Raw genomic sequence first — 23,195 nt, forward strand, 5'->3', positions numbered from 1 at the left:
CTGTTCTTGCACTACACAAGCTTATGGAAGCAGAGACTAATATGTAGGCATTAGGATTTATTTTATTCCTTTCCCCAGTGATTATATTGATAGTGAAATATCTTTGTCTGAGTACTCCAGCAATATAGCTGTAGACGCCATAAAAATGCATAGATAGATGGCTACCAGTTCAATTAAGAGATCTCAACCTATCCTCTTATATGCAAACCCTGTCTATTTTAGGTTTAAATTTCTGCTCATACATTTTTTAAAAACCAAAAGAAATATTGCTTTTCAAGGTTAGGTTGAAGTCTAAGGTTTCTTAAACAAAAAGCAAATCCCTAGATGGGAAAAAAAATTGATAACCCTAATGTACTTCCTCACAATAGCATTTCCAACTCCCTCATTTAAACACCCTTTAAATAATATTCTCTTCATTGTAATATACAAATCTGGTTTTTGGCCAGGGAACTAGAGAAAGTCACTGCCAGATGTAAGATCCCAAATCTAAGATACGGCATCCAATTCTGTGTAGTAGTCAGGTTTGTTTTGGGGGGACCTCTAATTATTTCAGGTGGTGGGAATCAACTAGCCGTGTGATAAATTGTCCAAAAAAGTAAGACCTAAAATTACCTTGGCTGCTGACAGTCCTCTACCAAATATAAAAAAAGGAAGAGTAAATTAATTGTTAACCTTCGTGATAGTGTTTTAATGCAAATGCTTAAGAAAGAGATCTTTCATTTGTATCAATTATGTATGGGTAGAAATTAATTTGTAATTCTGGTCATCTGTTTGGCTCCCTACTTAACAGCATTGGTGACCTTTAGCAATACCAGAGGAAGTGTCCATGTGTGCTCAGCATAGAATAGCACCCGGACTGGGTAGTTTTGTTCCTCAGTTCAAAAAAGGAACGACATTAAACGGCCCATGGTAGAAAATAATTATTGAAGTTTTTAGACTATTTAAATTTCTTGTAGATCTTTGGCTCTGCTCGTCGCTTAACCAGGATGATGTATTTTAGTATACAGTCCTCTATGGATAACAGCGTCTCCAGCTTTTGAATAAAACTGGAGAAATTAAATTCCGTTTTTAGTCTGGCTAGATGCCTCCTCCAGTGTTTGTGTCTGAGCTTTCACAAGAGCACTGCGGCCCGTTTCAGACCAACTCTGAGCCTTCTCCTGCCGCTCAGTCGCTTGCTGTTTATTCGCTTCTTTTTCTGTGGCTTGGAATTTTAAACTTTCTTTGAACATATCCACAGCCCTCTTTTGTTGCTATTTATGTTTTCTATAATCGTGTTATATTCCTGTAAAGATGCAGTGGAGAACCAAATGTAAAAGAAAAGTAAAAAGAACAAAGAAGTCCACTTTGAGATTATTTAAAAAATTTTTGAGGGTCTCTCTCATTATCCTTTTTGCCTTAATAGTAATGGATAAATATCAGAAAAGTAACTGCTATTGTATATTTAAATTAATTGAGGTAAAAAATGTTTTTCCATTTTTTCATGAGGTGATTAATTATGAAGATATTACACCTAGCAGAAGAACATTGGCTAAGCTATCACATAGAAAGTTAGGTTTACTACTATTACTCCAAAGAAAACGTTCTATTTGGCAAAAGTTTGGGACATGATCAGGAAGAATTTTAACTTTCCCTGAAACAGAAATAGATATTTTGTTTAATTTTAATTATGCGTATTAATGGTTTAAAATTTTCCAGAACAAAAATAATGAAGGAATGCCTTTCTCCTAAAATATGTTGAATTACTTCTCAGAATATTTAATTTGTATTTTTTTAATGACAAAAATTACAGGATCTTTTCTGAGAAAAAGAGAAGGTAGTCATGCCGTATTTTTAAATCATTGACTATAAAAGTAATATGAATTTAAATGGAGTTAAAATTTCAAATATGATCCAATATAAATTTGCATTTCCAATTTTTAGTGCAGGCTTTATATTTAATTTTGTGGTTCATTCTGAAGGATTTCTCTAAAGTTTTTTGACCTATAATGCTTTCTGTTTGTGTCTTCACTATGGCGATTTTTACAAGATGATAAAAGCTATCACATTGCCAAACTTGAATAAAAATTAACATTTCACATCTTTTACTATTGAACCTTTGAATCAACATAGAATTTTTGTTATAGCCACCATGTTAAGATCATCTGAAAATTTTAAAATAGATATGTCCTTTTTAGTACTTCCCTATAATTAAAATCTTCATTTGCTTAAAAGCAGGGAGACTTTCTAAAGCAATAAATTAGCATTTCATGACCCAGGGTCACTAGTAGTGCTACTTCTTTTTGCAATATTGCCAAGAAAGGGAATGATACTGCTATAACTCTGTTGAAATAGAAGTAATATTTTCAATTTAATCACAGTTAGGTGTCATGATCTTTTGATCTTGCATTGAATTTCTTGCTGAAATGTGGTCAAATTTCAGACAGTCAATTCTAATCCTGTGAAGTCAAGGCAAAGTTCGGATTCAGGCTTCCCACAGATAATAGAGGTTTTGCTTAAAAAAAAAAAGTATATATATATATATCTGTTTGTTTGTAGGTAATGTATACTGTTTCAAGTCTCAGAAAATGCTTTACATCAAAAACTTTCCCCTTGACATATTTTGCTTGTTTCTTTTCTCCTCACCCCCCAAATTGTATCATAAGTGTGCTTACTTTTAATTCTGTGAAATTCTTTTGATCTAACTTAATTTTATCTCATCTTGAAATTGCATGTTATTTTATTTTAAATTATCCCATTTAGAAAAACTAATTGAATTGATTTTTTTTAGTTTGAAAATGATTGTATTTTTTAAAAACAAAATAAATGGAATTCGATAAAAGTGTGCAAGAAGCTGTTTTTGCTAACAAACCCCGTTAGGATTTCCCAAATGCATCAGGAAAAGAGAAACATAATACTTACAGAGTAGGGGAAACGTACCTTTCAGAAAGACGTAGTTGGTTTATCCTGTTAGTTCAAGTAAATGTGCTAGAATATTAGGACTCTAGTATTTAATGGTGTTAGTCTGCATAGTCTGTGCTGTGCTACTGAGCTAAATATCAACAGAACTTGTTACTGTTGTTTGGGCTGCTTTTATATACCAGCTTCAAAATATGTTTTGACACTTTATTATGTTCTGAATCAAGCTTCAGATGTGTGTAATGAAGGATGACGTCTTTATCAGACTCTAGTGTATAAATAATGGAGAAGAGCAGTTTGGAAATGGTCTCTCTCTGTAAGAGAATGGTTTCTGAAGAGTTTCAAGTTATGATCTGGCACAAGCCACATGCCACCGAAGGTGTAAACAAAACCAAGACTCTTCTCTAAGGGCACGGGCTGCTGCTGCTGCTTTCCCCCCCGCCCCCATTCTTTTCTCTTTTCTCGTTCACCATGTCAATTCTGTAATGTTCTCATTCCTAGTTTTTATGCTGAACCTTTTAAGAAAGTCTGGCGCCCCTGCTCCACTTTCCCTCACAGACCCTGTAATTTTTGGCTGTATTTTTATGTTTTTCAGATTCAAGTCAATCTGAAAGTCCCAGCCAGCCAAGTGACGCTGACATTAAGGACCAGCCAGAAAATGGTAAGTTTAGTTTGGGACTCTTATCTGCTGCTTTGCGAGTCCACAGTAGCCAACAGCTAACCAAGTACAAGGATTTCAGGGTCTGCCTTATGGGTAGCCCCCAGTGGGAACAACTGAGGACTCAAGGAGTCCTCTGGATCATACTAATACCCCTTGACCCTTCGCCCCACTCCCCAAACACTATTGAGTACTCCTGAGAACCTTAGTTCCCAAGAAAGTTGATTACTATGCAAAGTGGGCTTGACTTACTAAATCAGAATCTTTTACAGCATAAATGTGAGAAGCCATGGCGTTTTCATTTCATTTTAGTTCCCTTTAAAGCGGCAAATGTCCCATGATCTTCTGCACTAGCGATTTGAGATCACTGACTGACAACTATTTCAGGAGTTCAACCCTTTGCTAATTGCTTTAAGAAAACAATTTCTGTCTTTGAAGGGTTTTCTGCTTTAAATTTGCTAAAATAAAACAGTACGGGTACATCACAATATTAAATTCCTCAGTTGCATAAATATATAAACTTTCTGTTGCAGCAAATTTGATTAAAATAGAATTCATCCTTTATATATAAGTCCAATAGAAAATTTTGGTAGCATACTGAATTGGAACTAGGTACTCCAAGTGTGAAAAAGATTGTCATAGTTTGGAATTTTAGATTGAGTGAAGCCATCAGTTTTCAATAAAAACTGAGAAGTGAACTATTTTAGCAGTACATATTATATGCTAAACATTGTATTGTGTACTTTCACAGATGTTATCTCATAAAGTTCCAAAGTGCTTTTCCTTGGGGATAGAACTGAAGGATCTGATGGGAGTGCTTGACCTTGAGGGGCTAGTGAGGGGAGTATGGCATCGTGGTTAAAAACTCAGGCTGTGGTTTTTGTCTTGCATTAAAATTCTGCCTCTACTGTTTCTTACCTTGGAATGTTGAATAGGTTATTTAACCTCTCAGGGTATATATAGATTTATTCTTGATTGTTAAAATAATAAGGGAATAATACTACCTGTTAAATAATTAAATATGATCATATGTACATATTCATATAGTTTATACTAAAAATTGTTGGTTATTGTTCAGTATTACTGTATTTTTCTAGGCAGTATAATCCTACCGTATTTGCTTTTCACCTACTTAGAATGATCACATTCCCTGAGTCTCTCTTTTGTTGTTCGATACATTTTTCCATTTTGATCTCCCTCTGATCTTTTGGAATAGATAAGTGAACTGAATTATGTCAGTACTGTGGGATGGAGGATTGAATTTACCACATTAGAGATCCTATCACTAATTTGGGGGGATTTATTTCATTTCCCAAGCTAGGAAATTCTTTATAACATTGCTGGGCATTAAATATGTTCTATCTGGCTATTTCTCTTCTCATCTTGGTATTTTGGTGGTATTTTCCTTATCAAAGTTGTCTTTTCAAAGCAGGCATAAAAAAAAAAAGACCTCTGAAGACTTCTTTTTAGTGTCATAAACAACTATATCTTATTTTTTTGTTGACATTTTAAAGTGATATTTATAGATCAGTTTCATTCTTTATTTCCCACTTGACTTATGGATGATGCCTTGTATATGTTTCGTTTTCCCCCACATATTTATATATAATCTGCCTGAAGTTGTATCCAGAGATACTCATTTTCATTTTTAAGAATTTGTGGGCTATAGGGGTATGTAGTTCACGTATTTAGGTCTGGCCGCCCCTCTAGCAGGCCTGTGATTCATCTGTCTTCATAAAATGGCCGACAAGCTGTTCACATGCAAATATAAATTGAGAGCACGAGAGGCCTGGCATGCCTTTCTGGAGCTGCCTGTAATACCGATATTGTGCGTTCCCCATTCCAAAAAGCAACCAGGATTGAGCCTGGATTTTTTGGCCAAAGGCACAGAGATGCTAGCCAAGTTCTCTTTTAACCCCAAATTGCTTGGTGCTACCTCAAGGATTCATGGTACCATTTTGGGGATCATGTGAGTTCAAAGAAAGAAAGTATTAATATCTAGGAGAAAAAGTTACAAATTCCTGTTTCAAATTTCTATTTATTCCAAAGAAAAAGTAGAAGCTTAGACAGCTCCAACTGAAGCTGAGACTAGGACAGCTTCAGCCTAGTCAGTCTCCTCTCTCTGCCTTTTGTCAATCTCAGATGAACTTATTGTAGGAAAATGATTTTATCTTTTTCCCAAAGACATAATCCCTAAAGGAAAGTAATTGAAGATTTCAGGACTAGGTATTTATATGCATTAGATAACTTCATTGTGTTGCCTTGATTGAGTGTTCGTTATTTTTCACTACCCCAGGTTATGGAAGATGAGTACTTCAAAGGTTTTTGTTTGTTTGTTTGTTTTATTTTTGTTTTTAAAGAGGGAACTTTCATAGATGTATCAACAAAACTCTTAAGAATTTTTGGAATCTTGGTGGAAGAAGAAGTGACAGACTCTGGTCTTCAAATAAAGTGGGAACTCATTACTCCTTCTTTATGGATATATGCAAGGGGAAATAATATTCTTTTTATCCTAGCTCTTGAAGAGAAAGGTAATGGGAAACGAATGGTATTTTCCTAGTAAACCACGGAGAATGAATAGACAAATAGTAACATGCTGTTTCATCCAAAACCATAAACTGGGCCATGTAACTTTACCTAAAGTGGATGCAGCTGTTTCTTCCCTGTTCAACTAGTCCGTTTTTTTCTGTGGAATTTTCGCTTTCTTTTTTTGTACTCCCTTAAGACTCAACTGTAAAAGAAAACAAATCTTTGTCCAATTAGAGTATTAGATGCGAATTTTGAAGGAATTATCTGAAGCCCAAAGATAAAATGTCAGAACCTCTGAAACTCAAAATTAGTATAATAAATGATTAGAGTTCTACCTCTAGAGTCAAACAGACCTGAGTTCAAATGAAATAATGCCTGGGTGACTTCGTGTAAGCTATTACCCCAATCTCCGTTTTCTTATCGGTAAAATAGGAATAATTAAAGAACCTTCCTCATGAATATTAAAATGAGAATATGCTAGGAAACAGCAGACGAGTAATGCCTGGTTTATAGTAAGGACTCAAAGAAAGGTAACCATTACTACTCTCCAGTGAAAGCTTGTTCTATCTGTAATGAATATACATGTTCGAGAGGCTGAAAGCTGGGAGTCTGAGAGTGGAAGAGGGGTGGTGTCAGATATAAACCAAGACTTTTAAAGACATCTTTTGTATTTATCTACTGTGCTCCGAAGTGTCATCATGTCTCCCTAAATCTGTCCATAAACCCCACATCTATTTTACTGTTTAGTTTTATTCTTCAAATTCTGTTCACTTCCTAGGAGCTGAGAACTATATAGAAAGGCGATTCAGAGTTTATAGAACCTTCAGAATGACTGCTCAAGAACAAGGTGATTCTGGACAGAAGGGACTCCGCCTAGAGGTCTTCAGCTTTAGCTGAGATTTCCCTTGGCTCAAACTAAGTAGAATCTGGCTTATTAAAAGCTATAAGCTGATTAAGGGTAGATTCATGACAAATGCCTTTTAAAAACATCTTGCATAGCACATAGCTCCGTGCTTTGAACTTAGTGGGTACCTGATATTTACTTAACGAATAAAAGTAATTCGTAGATGAATATGTCCTTATCCCCAAATATTTTTTGAGTGTGTGCTCAGTTGATTTACCACGAACTTTTTAAGGGGGGAAAAAACACACCTGGAGAAGCTGAAAATCTAATTTGGGTGTGGGGGAAAGTTGGATGCAGACACATGGACCTACACACGTAGATATGATTAATCGTGCTAGGAAGCCAAGAGGAGGGCTAGGTACTAACGAACGTAGTAGATCAAGTTGTACCTCTGCTCCCACCTCATCCCAAGGAGCAGGTGTGAGCAGATACAGTTCGCCCTTGAACAACATGGGTTTGAATTGCATGGGTCCACTTATACGTGGATTTTTTCAATAAATATCTGTACTGATTTCAGTCAGCAGTTGGCAATCTACAGATGTGGGGGGCCCACTGTATCTGTTGTTCTACCACATTTTATATAGGCGATGTGAGCATCCTCGGATTTGTGTATCTGCTGGGGTCCCGAAACACATCCCCTTCAGCTGCTGAGGGACAGGCTAAGTTTTGGGGGAAGCAAATGTGGGTTTTAACTGTGTGGGGGTTGGCACCCCTAACCCCCAAGTTGTTCAAGAGTCACTTGTACATGAAACGCCATCGTGTTAGCTTATGCTTGGTTACCACAGGGAATGCGATCCTGATCAAGTTCTCAGCTCTGACTGGTGTCATTCATTTAATCCTTTTGCATGTTGCTGAAACCTTCTTTCTGGCTTTTCAAGAGCTCCTGATGGTTTTAAGCCTTATTTGCTGGACTTTGACATAGAACATCTACTCAAACCACCTCGGTGAATTCCCATGATGTGCTTAGCTCCTGATAAAAGTATTTATGGGACTAAACATTTGAAATCTGTGCTGGATATTCACAGGGCCTGTGAACAGTCCTCCAGAGCTTGCATTCTGTGATGCATCAGCTCAGTCATTAATGAAGGAAAAGCTCATATGATAGCCCCCCTACTTAATTCAAGGCACGCTTCTGTAGGGCCACATTGAGTCAATGTCTGCCGGAATAGCATAGTCCTACATGGACACTATGAAAGCACACTTCATGCTGGCACTCAATGTGTCCCAGCACCCTTACCTAAAAAGAAAGAAAGAAAGAAAGAAAGTGGGGTTCCCTTGCCAGAGAAAGAAAAGCTGTGTTCATGTTTATGTATTTTTCTATATACTATCTCTCATCACCTGCACAGCCTGCTAATAATAATAATCTCATCTAAGTGGTTTTTAAAATGTGATATTTATAACAGGAAATCAAAGTTGGTATTTAAGTTATTTTCTTTAGGTTTAATCATGTTTGTTCTCCCTCATTTATCTGGTAGTTGCACATATGTTAGTGGCATCAACCCTCAGATGGGCCTTTGCAATCAGTGGAAGGCCATTAATCATGATGTTTGCCCCAGATTTTGAAAATTTCCAGCTCTACCTGCCAATTTCAGAATCACCCTGGAGTATTGGTTGAATCTAGCTTTCATGTTTACTATCTTCATTTATGTCATTCCCATCTTATATTGTTAAAATAGATATCATTGCTAAATGTTGCTAGATGAACAAGGAATGTACTTTTCTTTAATTAACCACAATTGTCATATCTTATTAGTTATCATTTAACTCATTTCTATGAATATTTTGAATACTTCAATATTTATGAAATACCTTCCAGGCTACTGACATCCTAATTTAAGATTTATATGTAGGGTTCACTTTCTAATTTGGGGGTGAGATAAGAGAACTATACATTTTTATTTCTCTTTTGGATAAATGTTCTTTCATCTGGTAATAGTCTCTTAAAAATTGCAGGCCTTCTGCTTTAACTTTTGTTCATTACTTCCCCAAGTATATAGTAGGTATACTGCAATATTGTATTGCAATATTAATACATAGTGGGAAGGCAAAATAAAATTCATAATTCCAAACTCTAAGAATTGTCTCTTATTATTGGGTGGACTGCTTGTTTTAGGAACTGTTTTGATTAATGTGTCATTTTAGTTGGGTCATTTTTAGGAATTTTGGAGGCAACGCAGCCTTATGGTTTGCATTTTATTGGGAAAGCGGGAGTATTCTAGCACCATTGACTTGTAAATAGAGTTTATCAATATTTAATAATTTGCATGACTTTCTTTTACAATTACCTAGCAACAGTTATTCCCTGCAGTGTTCTTTCAAAAAACCCTGCAGGGACAGACACAGTAGAGTGACCACCAAAATAGCAGTAATAACAGTAATGATCAATATTCTAAAACATGTAAAGGTCCCAACTCAGGGATGTGTTAAAACCTGAATGTCTTCTGGTTTCCAGATTCCAGCATAATCAAATTCTGACTGATGAATTTTTAGCAACATGATGGCACTAGTCTTTCTTCTTTAAGAGACTAGGGAACTAGAATTTGGTTTGATCTAAAATGTCAATCTGAGACCAGGTGAATTGTGCGTTCTTAAATATTGTTAGCAGATGTGACCCACCATTGTTTGGAGGATCTTTAGAAATGCCTTCCGACAAAGGAAATTCTTGGATCTTGCCTTGTGAAAGATAAGGTACCAGGTGAGGCTGGGGCCTTCCCCCATTTACATCCTGAAGTGTAGTGTGTGTTGAGCTTTATTTACACAGGACCCAGTGTAGTTAACGAGCCTTTTCAGCTGAAAAATAGGGAGGAAATTTGTAGTCAGTTTTAAAGAAGTAGTTTTACCTCACACGTTATGGATATTTTATTGTCTACACACAGAGGATAACCAGCTGAGTAGACTTTAACTGGTTGGCTAGTAGCCAAAGTCGGGACTATTTTAGACCCTGTTCCCTCATTTCCAAATTCTGAAATGGACTGGCTGGGTGGTCTATTTCAGACATCTTCCCTTCCCCCACCAACCCCTCACACACAAATAGTTACAGAGGAAAGAAGAAAAAAAAGGATTTTTTTTCTGGTCCTCAAATTTATTTGTGCCTGTGAATCTTGTCCCCAGAGAGACAACCATTTGAGTGCCCATGGGATGCAACACTCCAAATAGAAAAGCATTTCTTAAGTGTTTATTTACAATTTACTTGGGATTGTGCAAATATATCTATACATACCTATTCTAAAAATAGAAAGCCGTATAGTTCACGGAGTATTTGAATTGGGCTCAGAAAAGAGATCAAATGAGGAGCCGACATCGAATCACCATACGGTAGGAGGTGCACCTGGGGTCTGGCTGCAGCTCCATCTGCTATTGCTCTGTTTTTCCTGTGCTCTAAGGCTGCAATACCTCTGATGGGACCCTTGGACAGAGATCGCCTTTGAAGGACTTGCGGTGTACTTCTAACGGTCCCTTTCACATTCTTCTCCACCAATTAAAAATCAGCATGGTGAAATATCGGGGAGGCTAGTTTAGGTCAGAAATAGTGTATGAGCTTTCCTTGCCACAAATAATAGGGTCTGATTTGATATGTGAATGTGAATTTGTTGTTTTAAAGGCTGCATATTATTTTTTGGAAGGAATTATCCGTTTGTGGATAATATTAGTAAACTGGATGTAATATAAATAATTTATTTGGGGATTTGGAGTCACTAATCCAGATTGATTAGTTGTCTGCTAGAAAAATTCATGTGGCCACAAGGATTTTTGGCACCTTTTCTCCCTACAGCTTCCTCGTTCTTTTTCTCTTCTTCGGGTTTTACTCAGCTCCAGGCAACTCTGTTCCCTTGGCATAAGCTTGCCGTTCAGGAAATCTACTGGGATGTCTCAAATAGAGATAGGGGAGGGGGAGTATTTCCTGCACATTACTCTGCCCCATCTCAGTTGTTAATTTCTATACTTGGTTGTTTTTAACCCAAAGGGAACAAGGGAGCCTCATATGCCTTATCCGCAGGCATCGTATGGCGAATATCCAAGAAGAGAAGTGTAAAGGATGTTGTGGCGAGGCCCAGCAAAATAGAAATCAGCTTCCAACAACTTCTCCATGAAGGAAAGTTTGTGTTTTCTTAGATCTCTGTATGTATTTTGCAACCAGAGAGCTTCTCAGCAAGCAGCATTTGTAAACTCGAGATGAACAAGGAAAAGCCAAATCACAACTTCCGAATAGGTCACATTAGCAAAGGAGAGTTGCCATTATAAGCCCAACATTGAGCATCTGTTAAGGGAAAAATCAGTTATCCAAGTCACTTAAAGACTTGTACCTCAATTTTCTCATAAGTAATTCAACAGACAGTTACTAAGAATCTGCAGCGTACTAGATGCACTGAGGGAATACAAAGATGGATCAGACATCCTGTTCTCGAGGACCTGTTAGTCTGGTAAAGTGGCAAAGGCTTCATTCATTCATTCATTCATTCATCAGATATTTAGTGCATTCTAAGAACCAGGCACTGCACTGGACAAAACAGATAAAAATCTCTGTTCTCATGGCACTTACCTTCTGGTGGGAGGAGGCAATGAGCTAACTAACGTGTATGTAAGATGCCAAGTAGCATTAAATATTCTGAAGAAAAATAAAGCAAGATAAGGGGATAAACAGTTGAGAGTGTCAGTGCTATTTTACATAGAGTGGTCAGGGAAGGCCTTTCTGATCTGTTGACATTTGAGTTAAGGAAGGCCTGAAGAAGGTGAAGAAGAGAACTATGCTGATATTAGCAACTTCTGTTCTAGGAAGAGGGAACAGTCTAGGAGGAAGGAACAGTCAATGGAGAGGCCCTGAGGCATGTTGGAGGAACAGTAAGGGGGTTAGTGTGGGTTAGGGGCAGGAATGAAGGAGATGGCAATCGGAGATGCGGGTAGCAGGAAGCCAAAGTATATTGGACCTTGTAGACCAAGGAAAGGTCTTGGCAAATTCTTGAGATGCCATGATCTGTTCTACAGAAATGCGCATACCATATCCATTCATTTCTTTTTTTTTTTTTTTTTTTTTTAGAATTACTGTTAAAATATTTTTTAAAAATTTTATTGGGGAATATTGGGGAACAGTGTGTTTCTCCAGGGCCATCAGCTCCAAGTCATTCTTCAATCTAGTTGTGGAGGGCGCAGCTCAGCTCCAAGTCCAGTTGCCGTTTTCCGTCTGTAGTTGCAGGAGGTGCAGCCCACCATTCCATGCGGAAATTGGGCAACCTTGTTGAGAGCTCACGCTCTAACCAACTGAGCCATCCGGCCGCCCCTCTGGAAGCTCGGCAGCAGCTCGTTGTCTTCAATCTAGTTGTGGAGGGCACAGCTCACTGGCCCATGTGGGAATCAAACCGGCAACCCTGTTGTTCAGAGCTCGCACTCTAACCCACTGAGCCATCTGGCTGCCCCCCAAATCCATTCATTTCTTGATACAGTAGATATGTCCTGAGCCCCTACAATGTATTGGATACTTAATATTCAGGGTAAGCAAAATGAAAATGCCTAATTCATAACATTGTCAAAGAATGAGACTCTCCGTCTGCCATGCCAACATCTTGTAGTAGTAGCCCCAAAGTTTTCCCCTTATGTGTGTGCATACTAAAAGCTGAGTCACTTGGGATATTTAACCTCACATCCCCACCCACTCGTGCGAACGATTCCTTTTTCATTTAATGGAGGTCTAAATCTGTCAGATTTCAGCTTAACCCTTATCTCACAACACCATGTCGATGGTAAGCCCCCAGGTCTCAAATATGTTTACTGTGAAGCTTGATTTTTCTCCCTAATAGTTACCAGATTTAGCAAATAAAAATACAAGATGCCAAGTTAAATGTATTTCAGATAAACAATGAATGATTTTTTAGTATTACGTGGGATAGAGTTATACAAAGAAAGTATTTGTTGTTTATCTAAACCAGCTCCTGTATTTTATCTGGCAACCCGTCCTAATTCTCCATCCACTCCCATGGAGGTTACGTGCGCATGTGTAACAGCAGCATATGAAAAGCTTTGATTAGTCTGTGATGATTTCACTGATCACAAAGGGTCAAACAACTGGAATTTAACCCACTGAAAATGAAACCTGGGAAGAGTACCACAGAGTTCTAATGACTTGACTGCTTAAATTCCATTCCTGCCGCATCTGCTGGTACCTAGCCCAGCAGTTATCTTGGAACAATGAGCCACTTGTAAGGCACAGTCAATAGGTACAATACAGTAGTTGAGAGCCACTCAACCTATGCAAGTAAGTGTGTAAGTTTAATTAATTGAGTAAGCCATCCGGACAGTATGTGAGTCAGTTCTCCAAAGCGAATGCAAAGGAAGTGTACCTTGTCACAAGATCCAGAGATCGCAGGCTGTTTGCCTCATGGAAGACGATGCAAATAGAAAATCAGTCAAATAATAAAGCACTGGGATATTTCATATTCAAAGGTGAAGCAGAGAAAAGACATTTCAGATAGACTTGAAAATAGAAGGTGCCATATTTTTCATGTGCTACATGGGAAACTAAATGTGCGAGTATATGTTTCCATTTATAATTGAGGACTATTTTGCCAGATATGACAAAACTGGTATGAATGTGTTTTAGAATGTGATCTTTGAACTCTCCTACTTTGAAAAAGAGAAATAGTCACAGGTTTAAGGAAAGCAGTTTTGGAAAATAGGATTAAACTCTTTTGGGCTTTGGAGCCAAGTAATGACAAAAATAATGATTTTTGGTGATAATCATGATAATAGCTCACATTCGTTGTGGACTTCCTATATGCTGGTATGTTAGTTTGGGTTGTCCAAGAAAAATATGCTCTAATGCGATCAGACGTGTAAGGATTTATTGGGTGAAACCTGTGAACTGTAAAGGAAGTGAGTAAAAGGAGGCTGGCAGAGACCACAATACAGGTGCTCCTTGACTTACAGTGGGGTTACGTCCTGATAAACCCATTAAATTGAAAATGTATTTAATAAGCCTAACCTATTAAGCGTGATCGCTTAGCCTAGCCTACCTTAAATGTGCTCGGAACACTTACGTCAACCTATAGTTGGGCAAGTCTTTACAACGAGTCACTAACACAACGAATACATTGTGAAGTATTGGTTATTTTCCTTCGTGATCCCAGGCCTGACCAGGAGCTATGACTCGCCGCTGCTGCCCGGCATGACGAGACAGTGTGATACCCATATATATCACTAACCCGGGAATAGATCAAAATTCAGAATTCGAAGTTTGGTTTCTACTGAACATCTATTTCTTTTGCCTTATCGTAAAGTTGAAAAATTGTTAAGTTGAACCATCGTAAGTCAGAACCATTTATCCTAATTGGATATCTGTGAAAGGAGAGGGGAAAGGAAGAAGGATTGAGTAGGAAGAATCCTAGATATCATCAGTAAGTTTCTAAGAAAATTTTGTACAGGCCAATAGAGACTCTTTGAGCCAAATCACCTGTTACAAAAGTTCTTTGTCCCATAGGGATGGGCCTGTATTAGTATCCTCCCTCTTAGTCTTTGGATGGGAACCTGGAGGAAACGAGGACTTCCAACAAACGATGGTAGAACGAGAGGGTTGGCAGCTGGCGTTGTCAGGCAATTATTCTCCTCGTAGCAAGTGATTCTTATGGCCCCACAGCAAGATGCTGTACTAAGAGTGCTGTATTCATGATCTTATTTAATCCTAATACAACCCTGTGGAGATAGGTACTATTAGTGTGCCCATTTTACAGATGAGAAAACTGAGACACAAAGAATGTAAATAGCTTGCCCACAGTCAAGAAGGCAAAGTACTCAAAGAAAGGCAGAAAAAGTATTCAAAGTTACTCAAACTCAAGTCTAAATGCTTAACCATTGTACTGTATTATAGAAAGAATAGTATTCAAATTCTGATTCTGTGACTTACTGATTATGTAAATTTAGGCAAATAATTCAAACTCTTGGATTTGTTTCCTTGTTTATAAGGTGGGATGTCACCTTCCCAGGAAATGTGTTTTTTGTTGCTTCGTTATTGTTGTTTTGAGCTTAAACAAGGTGAGTTCCTTTTCCTTCTTCATGTTCTCTCATCTAGGTTCGTCCCCTCTTCCTTTATTCCTTATCATCCTCCGGTTACCAGCCTCAGCCTCTTCAGGCACCCACAGGCTTAATTATGTCTTCAGAACTAACAGGACTATTTCTGTGTGGATTATATGTATGAATGTATGTATGTACATACGTATGTGCGTATGTATAAAGTGCCCAGAACTTGTAATGATCTATAGTCAATACTAAATAAAGTGTAGCCCACCTTCCCTTTCACTTCCCTTTCATCCATCTCATTGCCTCATGGACATGAACCATATGCTAGAGGACAATCTAGAACATACATTTTCCTTTTTTTTTAGACCTCCTTTGGGGTCTGCCCAGGTTTTGTGGTTTCGATTCTTAAATGTTTTGGGATGTACTTTATAGATCAAGATTTCTACCACTGGGTGTGTGGCTGTTCGAGATCTTGTTTGCCTCAGTGCTGGGCTTGCCTTCCATCTCAGAAGCATGTCTTCTCTGAGGGTTGCTCAACTGGAAAGATTTCTGGCTCTTTCTGGGTGGCCTGTGCGACAGAGCCTCTGATCTCCTCAAGTCAGGCTTCACCCTGCAGTTTCTGCCTCCTGCCATTCCCAGCCTGCCAGAACTTAGGGGTAACTTGTGGGTGCTTACAGTACAGCTAGGGTAGAAATATTCGTATGAGTAAACCAAGGACTCTTAAGGATCGTGAGAATCTCGTGAGCAGATATGCCAGGCTCCAGCACACCTGTGTTAGATGGAAGAGGAGGTGAATGCTGGTCTTTGGGCTATCACCTGCAGCAAGTCCTCCCCGGCCCCCCACCCCCCGACCCTCTCAGGGTTTTCATCCACTCCTGGCAGACAGCTCTTACCAGGCCAGCAAGTCCCAGGGGGTCCCCAGCCTTGACTTTGTTCCCCATAGGATCCTGGCTTCTGCTTCTGGCCGCCTCCCCACTTCCCTTGGATGCCTTGAGCTTCTGCTTTGGGGTATGAATAGGGAGATAAGGCCTCAAGTGTGCAGGGTCCAAGGCCAGTTAGGGAGGGGGAATGGGACATGGAGCCTGGCCATGTCCTGGACCTGTTCGTGCAGCAGCCTCACGGGTGAGCGAGGTCCTCTCAGCCCACAGCACTGGGTGGGGAACCAGCACTGATGGAAGCCAGCGTGTGCCTGGCTCTAGAACGTGTATTTTTCTTGTTTGACATTCTTCTGGGAAAATTACATTCTTATGGCAAAAGTACATTCTTATTCCTCTTATGAACAATCTTCACTCCTTTTCCTACAGTCTGAAGTATTATGAATATGTGACTCGACAATGGATATTTTTTTAACAGTGGACTAAATTTTCATCTAATTTCTCTGCTGGAGGTGGAGAGTGTAAAATTAGTTGTCAGGTATTTATACCGGATGCCATTTATTATTTGTTGGATGGCATACAACCATTATGATTGCCACTAAATTGGAAAGTATTTCATTTGGAAAAGATACAGGAATGTAGTTTTATTGAAAACGTAAAATGTTTATTTCCATCCCCTATTTTTTTGTGCAGTACATTAGAAATTTACACCTCAATCCCTTTGATTTTAGATTTCTGAATTATTTAAAAGAATCGGTTAATTCTCCACTTCAAGCGAGCAAGACAAAGTTCATTAGGATATCTGATTCCTAGCATGTCCCACATTCACAGATCATGTTAACTCCATAGAGAGGTTTATCTTTTAAAACTGTAAATGCTGTCCAAACAGAAAGCTTTTCAATTTAATGTATTCTTGCAGCTTTGGACTATAAGAAAGATCCTTAACGGTAGAAAGGGGTCAGTGAGGCACCCTGTTATTAGAGTATCAGCAAGTTCTAAAAGTATCAGTGCCCAAAACATGCATGTCCCTTGAGTTCCAGTGGATTTGCAAATTGAGATCATGAAATCCCTATAAGTAAAACTCAGCATATGCCAACGGATTCTCTTGAGCAGTTCTTGCCAACTGGTGGTCCTTGAAGGGGGCCAAAGGAAATCTCTTAAAAGAAATGATGTCTTTTTTCCTACATAAAGCTACACAGGCTGAAGGTTTTTGCTTTTGACTCTATATTTGTGAACTCACTGGTTATCTTACACCTACAGAGCCTCTAGATGACAGTCATAGTTTGGATTCATTTAATAAAAGGTGGGGGAGAGATGAGTTATCCAGTATTTAATAGAGATGGTAAACTAGTTACTTTGAGAAATGGGGTCCACGAGAGGAAAATATTACAAGATATTCTTCTTGGTGAAAAGACACAGAAGCCTCTGCTATAGGCCCGTGGTTAATGATAGCCTTTAACTTCCTCTTAGGGAAGGAGATGGAGAAGAGAAAAGTAGGTGCCAGTAAGAGCCAGTAAAGACTGTTGTGCCAAGGGGCTGCCCATCATCTCTGTAGTGTATCCCTTCATTCATTCTTTCAACAGATATTGTTGAGTTCAGTTCTTTCTGAGCAGAATTATAGCGAGAGTCGGTGGGAAAAGTAGCTCCAAGTAGAAGATTCGCACAGCCCTTCTCTACATAGTAAGTTGACTGTGAAAGCATACTTTTGGAATACAAGATCTTCACAAAGTTTGGGTAGCTTAGTTATTTATAATTGTGTAGAATATTTGAGTTCTGGGTTCAGATCTCTTTCTCTGTGAATTCTTTCTTTCTGTGCATCAATAGGAGAGGCAAGAAAACTGACCTTGGTTGAATAGTACTATATACTGGACACTTTCAATCATTTGGATATGTTATCTTAATTTGGCATAATAATTCTGAGAGGTAGGAGATGAGGAAAATGAGATTCAGGGAGGTAGAGCCACATGTCCATGGTCAACATTGAGTGAGTGACCGAGGAAGTGCTGCTTCATCTTCCTGAGGAGAGCTCAGGGATTCAACAGATGGATGGTGAGGTGCATTCCAATGTTTTGGAATGTTTTACACGTAGCTATAATAATCTCAAATAATTTGTACTGTTAGGTTTGCAGCAGTGTATTTTCTGTATGTCGTGTCCCCTCTCTTCAAGTAAATTATCAACTTGAGGTTAGGGAATGACAATGGTAGTAGCGGTGGTGGTTAAGGAGTTAAAATTAGATAATCTGTCAGTCCTTTAAACCGACCACTGACAGATGAAAATAGTAATATGTCACAGTATGCTGAAAGTATAACCAGTAAGAGGGTCTTCAGAATTCTACATTTCCCTCAGGGTGTCTTATGTAACATAGGTGACGCGACCATCTGACAAAGGTATCAGGTGAGGGAGATGGCACTATTAATAGCTAATTCATTATTGTTGTTTAGGAGATGCCAAATAAATATGAGAAGCCCCAGTGTTCTCTTTGGGTACCCCTAGTGTGTGTTTTGAGGAGATCACTATTCTAGACTGCATTCTCCTTGAGGACAGAAACTACTATTTCTGTCGTATTCCAAACATAGCATCTGGCCCTCAGCAAACATTTTTTTGGAGTGAATGAATGAGTATGTGAGTGAATGAATAGATATTGTCTTCAGTCGTTTAAAGCTGTTTTTTATTTGAGATTTGTTTGGCGTATAACATTGTATAAGTTTTAAGGGTACAACATTAATTTGATGCATAGATATTGCAATATGATTGCTGTTGTAGCATTAGCTACCACCTCTATCTCGTCACATAATTATCATTTCTTCTAGTGTCGGGAACAATTAAGATCTAGTCTCTTAGTAAGTTTAATGTTTATAATAGAGTTTTGTTGTCTATAATCACTGTACTGTGTATTAGGTCTCAGGGACTTGTTTATCTACCAGTTGCATGTATGTACCCTTAAACACCACCTCTCCCATTCTCCTACTTCCCAGCCCCTGATAACCACCATTTTAGGAGTTTAAAGTCCCTTAAGGGGCAAATAATGTAATTATATTACCCATAGTATAGAAACATATATAAATGTAATTATGCATAATATATGATTATAGGTAATTTCTCCTCCTTCCAACTTATCCTTTCTCAGTCATACATGTATGTATTAATGTAGGTGCTAATCCTTGTGTTAGACAATGGGGATATAAAGATAAATGAGATGCAGACCCAGTGCTCATCAGGTACATATTCTAGCAAGGAAGACAAATACTTAAACTGATATTTGCCATAAAATACAGTTGTTATCTCCTGAAAGTATTTGGATAGTGTTTGGGGCACATGATGGAAGTAGGTACAAGTGATAAAAGCTATCTGTGCCAGGGGCAACCACAGTTGAGTTATAGGTGTTCATAGAAGAGCTCTATTTGATACTTGATCGAAATACGGAAGTGTATGTCTGTTCTTGGATGTTACGTAGGGCCTCCTTGCCTGTTAGAATTAGCTCAAAACCCCCATTCCACACTCTGAGGAAATCTGAAGTCTACCCCAGGGTTTCTGCATATTTCTGGGAGGGCTTTCAGGCTAACGTTTCCTGTTAGCTCTTGGTTCCAGCAGGTTCTAAACGACCTGCTGAGGTCATTTAATTGATAGGTCTGCTCCCGAGTCAGGTAATGCTCTCTTGCTTGTCCTGTGCCCCAGATGTTGGGTTCAGCCCCTTCTCTATATGTCTGTACTATGCACACGTAGAAGTTATGTAAGTAGCTGATTTTGGTGAAGTTGTAGGGAAACAGGGTTAGGGGAGGGAACACATAGGTCATGTCACAGAACATCCAAACCACTTCATGTTGATTTTCAACAACTCTGTTCTTAAAAACACTTAGGCGACTCTACCATGTTACCATTGCCCTCTCTTCTCTCTCTTACTGGCTCCTCTCTGAGCCTCTTTTTGTTATATCCTAGATGCAGAGGCGTTTCACTATCTCCTATTTCCTTGAGTTTTGCAAATGTATGTTCTTGGGGGTCTTCTTTATTCATAAGAAATGTACCATCAGTGTATTTCCTTAATGAATTCTGGTATCCCTGATAAAATAATGAATGAGATTTGCAGCTTCTGTATGTGTGAAAGGGAAGATGCAAGGTCCTTGTTAAGCAAAAAGAACATACGACCCACCACGTAAGGCTTGGCTTGGCTAAGGCGTTATGTTTCTGATACACCAGTTATATCATGTTTAATTCTTGGATATCCAGTCATCCGGCATGTTTCCTTTGGAATGAAGCTTGCTGACTGACTGACAGATAGAAAGCATCCATACATAAGAGATGGAGACAAAAATTAAAATGTGACTTCTTTGGCATCCACCTTTCGAACCCAGGCCTTCCCCACTTTACTCTAATTCAATTTAGTCGACGTTAGATGGAAACTAATACAGTTAAAAAGAACTTCATGTAATCTCACTAACATTCTTAGAACATGATGCTCAAGGTTTTATGGTCAAGGATATTTGCATTTACATTTATAGACTAGTCAGAGGCAGATTCTGCGTGTGTGAGAAGTCCTTGCTCTGAGAATGACATTTCCAAGCTGTCAAAATCTGATGCGCTCAAAGCTAAAACTGAAATTGCCTTTTATTCTGTAAATATTGAAGAAAACGCTTAGCATGGCACCAATGAAGTTGCTAGCCAAGGCACTAGCCATACTGGGTTGGAATCAGAAAAAGTCCATTTGTTGAGTTTAAATTGTAATACGCAAGCCTGAGGGGTGCAATGAGAAAGTGTCACAAGCAGTCCCAGCTTGTGACACATTCTCCGGCAGCCCACTCAGCCACTTGGGCACTGTTTACTAGTGCAGTTTCATTTGGGGCCTAAGCATGTTACATGAATCTATGTTACTTGTCTGTTCTTATCTCCAACCTCTTGATGTTTACTGTGAATTACAGAACTATTTACCCTAAATCTTCACCTATTATTTTTACTCATTCAACCAATATTTGTTTAGTCTTCATCTGCTTTATGCCAGACACTGTTCCAGGCATTAGTTACAGGACTGCTAAAGCCCGGAGAAGTAAAATGATGTGCCTCAAAGAGCACATGGATTAGTGGTAGAACTGGACCCTTGATATCCAGGCCCTAGTTCAGTGTTCTTTCTGCTATATTATTACTCTGCATTTCTTAGTCTTACTGCGTCCCTCCAAAGATAAACGGAAAAGCTGTTGAAATCATTCTCTTACTTTGCCAACAAGTTGTAAAATGTATTTGAGAGTCATTTGTTCAGAATTTTGAATCAAATGATCGCAATTTTCATGACATTTATTTATGTGATTTTCTGAAAAAAAAACGTCTGCAGAAGCCAACATTATTATAAAGTGGGTTGCAAACTCCATGAAGGCAAGCACTGTTTGTCCTCTTTGACTCACCCTTTTCTCCTCAGCACAGGGCCTACCACCTGTGTGTGTTGTAAATACTTGTTGTAAATGCAGGACGGAATGACTCTTATGCCTTACGATATCCCTGTTTTCTGGCATAGCGCGCATGCAGCATGAGCTCCCCATATAATGCTGCTGGTAAGATTATAAACCACGTTGTGCTTTTTCACTGGGGCTCTGCTTAGAGTGTGTGGTTCCCAAGACATCTCCTATATTCAGTGCTTAGAGGGCCCGTCGAGCCACTTGCAGCTTTGCTTGCAATATTATGGTAAGTGCCTTGGCTACCTGGAGGGCCTGCAGGCTGCAGACACAGCAAGGTGGTTTTGTGGCACGGCATGCAAAGTGCGCTGCCAGTCAGGGAGGAAAGGGTTTTCCTGGGACTTGGCTGGGACTAGCAGGATTGCAGGTTCCGCATCGGCTAGTCGTGCCTTTTCACCACCACCACTGTTCTCGTCTTCTCATGGCCTTCTCATGGCCGTCAGCTTTCCTAGGTGCAGCACTCTTATAGAAATTTTGTATGAGGCATTGTCCAAGTGTGAGAGAAGCATGTTACTTGGCAAAGCTGACTTTGACATAAAGGGTTCTTTGCACTGTGAGAGGTTGGCAGAGCAAAGGAAAATAAGAATAAAGTAGAAGCAGGGTCTGTATTAGTGTTTAAGCAGGTAAATGTGTGAAAAGAAAGGCCAGCTCATTTTATTTTAACAAATGTATTAAACTGTACTTTCTGGAAATGTATAAATATAAGATATGGTGTCTCTCTTGCTCACTCTTCTTTCTCACGATCTTGTAGGGTAAAGAACATGGGTAAAATGTGAAGAACTCATGAGTTTGATAGTTTTCTTATTGGAGGAAACTCTTTTGAAGGGAAGAGAGTGGTTCTCTAATGTGAGCTTTCACAGGTACATGGGTGGAAGAGGATGGGACACCCGGGCCAGAGCCTTGACTTTGTCACTTGCCTGGCCGTGAAGTGCTTTGAAAACATTCACACCCACACTTCATCAGTCACTACCTATAACTAACCTTGGGAAAGGTACTTAACCTCCCTGTGCCTCAACTTTCTTATCTATGAAATGGGACTAGTGATTCTTGCCGTTCTTCACTCCCAAGGATTTAGTAAGAATATAAAGAGATGATGTACCTGAGAACACTTTATAAGCAGTCAAGCCATGTATAAAATGAGCTATCAGCACAATTTCAGGTCATCAGGAAGTCCTTCATTTCCACCCCTGGTTGTCTGAAAAAATGCTAAGAGGCCACTGAATACATTCCCCTTTTTTTTTCCCTTTCAACCCAACAATACTCATTTTGAAAGGAATATGGTTACAAAGCTGTTGCGTGGGACAGCATATCTTACCATTTGCCACACTTTAACCCCCTGCCTACAGAGTCCTAAGGTATTCTTCCCGTATTTACTGTGGCACCACTTTCACACTCTATTCTGAATTCTAAAGCTGGAATTCTAAAATTTTCAAAGATAATTTTAGAAAGAGTTAAGCATCCCAAATTACCTCAAATAGTCCAAGCAAATAAATAAGTGAAACCCGCAGTTTCTAATAATGATGTTCCAACTGATCCAGAATACATTTAAGGAATCTTTAGACTATGTTAGCATATTAGTGTTTGACTTAAAGTAACTCAGGTTTATGCATTCCTCAACTCCCTTGGATCCCCAGACTTTTCTATTTGCACTGAGTGTATTTGTAGTGAGCGTACTCACTCCAGTGGCATTTAGATCCACTTTTAGTTGGCTTCTACGTAAACTTTTCTTTTTCTGGGACAATTCTCTTAGCGACAAAATAGCTCTAATCCTGTGTGTTGCTGGTTTTTCAAAAAGATAGATTTCACTAGATGGTGAAAGCTAGAGGGATACTATTGTTTCCAGTAATTCTTATGTGTATTTATTTCATGGTCTTAAAAGGAAATATCAGTG

At 38.8% G+C, this 23,195-nt stretch overlaps 1 protein-coding gene across 3 annotated transcripts in view; it reads left to right on the forward strand.

The window, feature by feature from the left end:
- The window catches only part of NFIA (nuclear factor I A), a 355,469-nt gene that overhangs the window by 183,802 nt on the left and 148,472 nt on the right, over positions 1–23,195 (forward strand). For all 3 annotated transcript variants that reach the window (XM_033113886.1, XM_033113887.1, XM_033113888.1), the window contains exon 3: positions 3,491–3,556. In XM_033113886.1, coding sequence (XP_032969777.1) covers positions 3,491–3,556 — 66 coding nt within the window. The remainder of the gene's footprint in view (positions 1–3,490; positions 3,557–23,195) is intronic.

Source organism: Rhinolophus ferrumequinum, chromosome 9 (genome assembly GCF_004115265.2).
Source record: "Rhinolophus ferrumequinum isolate MPI-CBG mRhiFer1 chromosome 9, mRhiFer1_v1.p, whole genome shotgun sequence".
NCBI lineage: Eukaryota > Metazoa > Chordata > Mammalia > Chiroptera > Rhinolophidae > Rhinolophus > Rhinolophus ferrumequinum.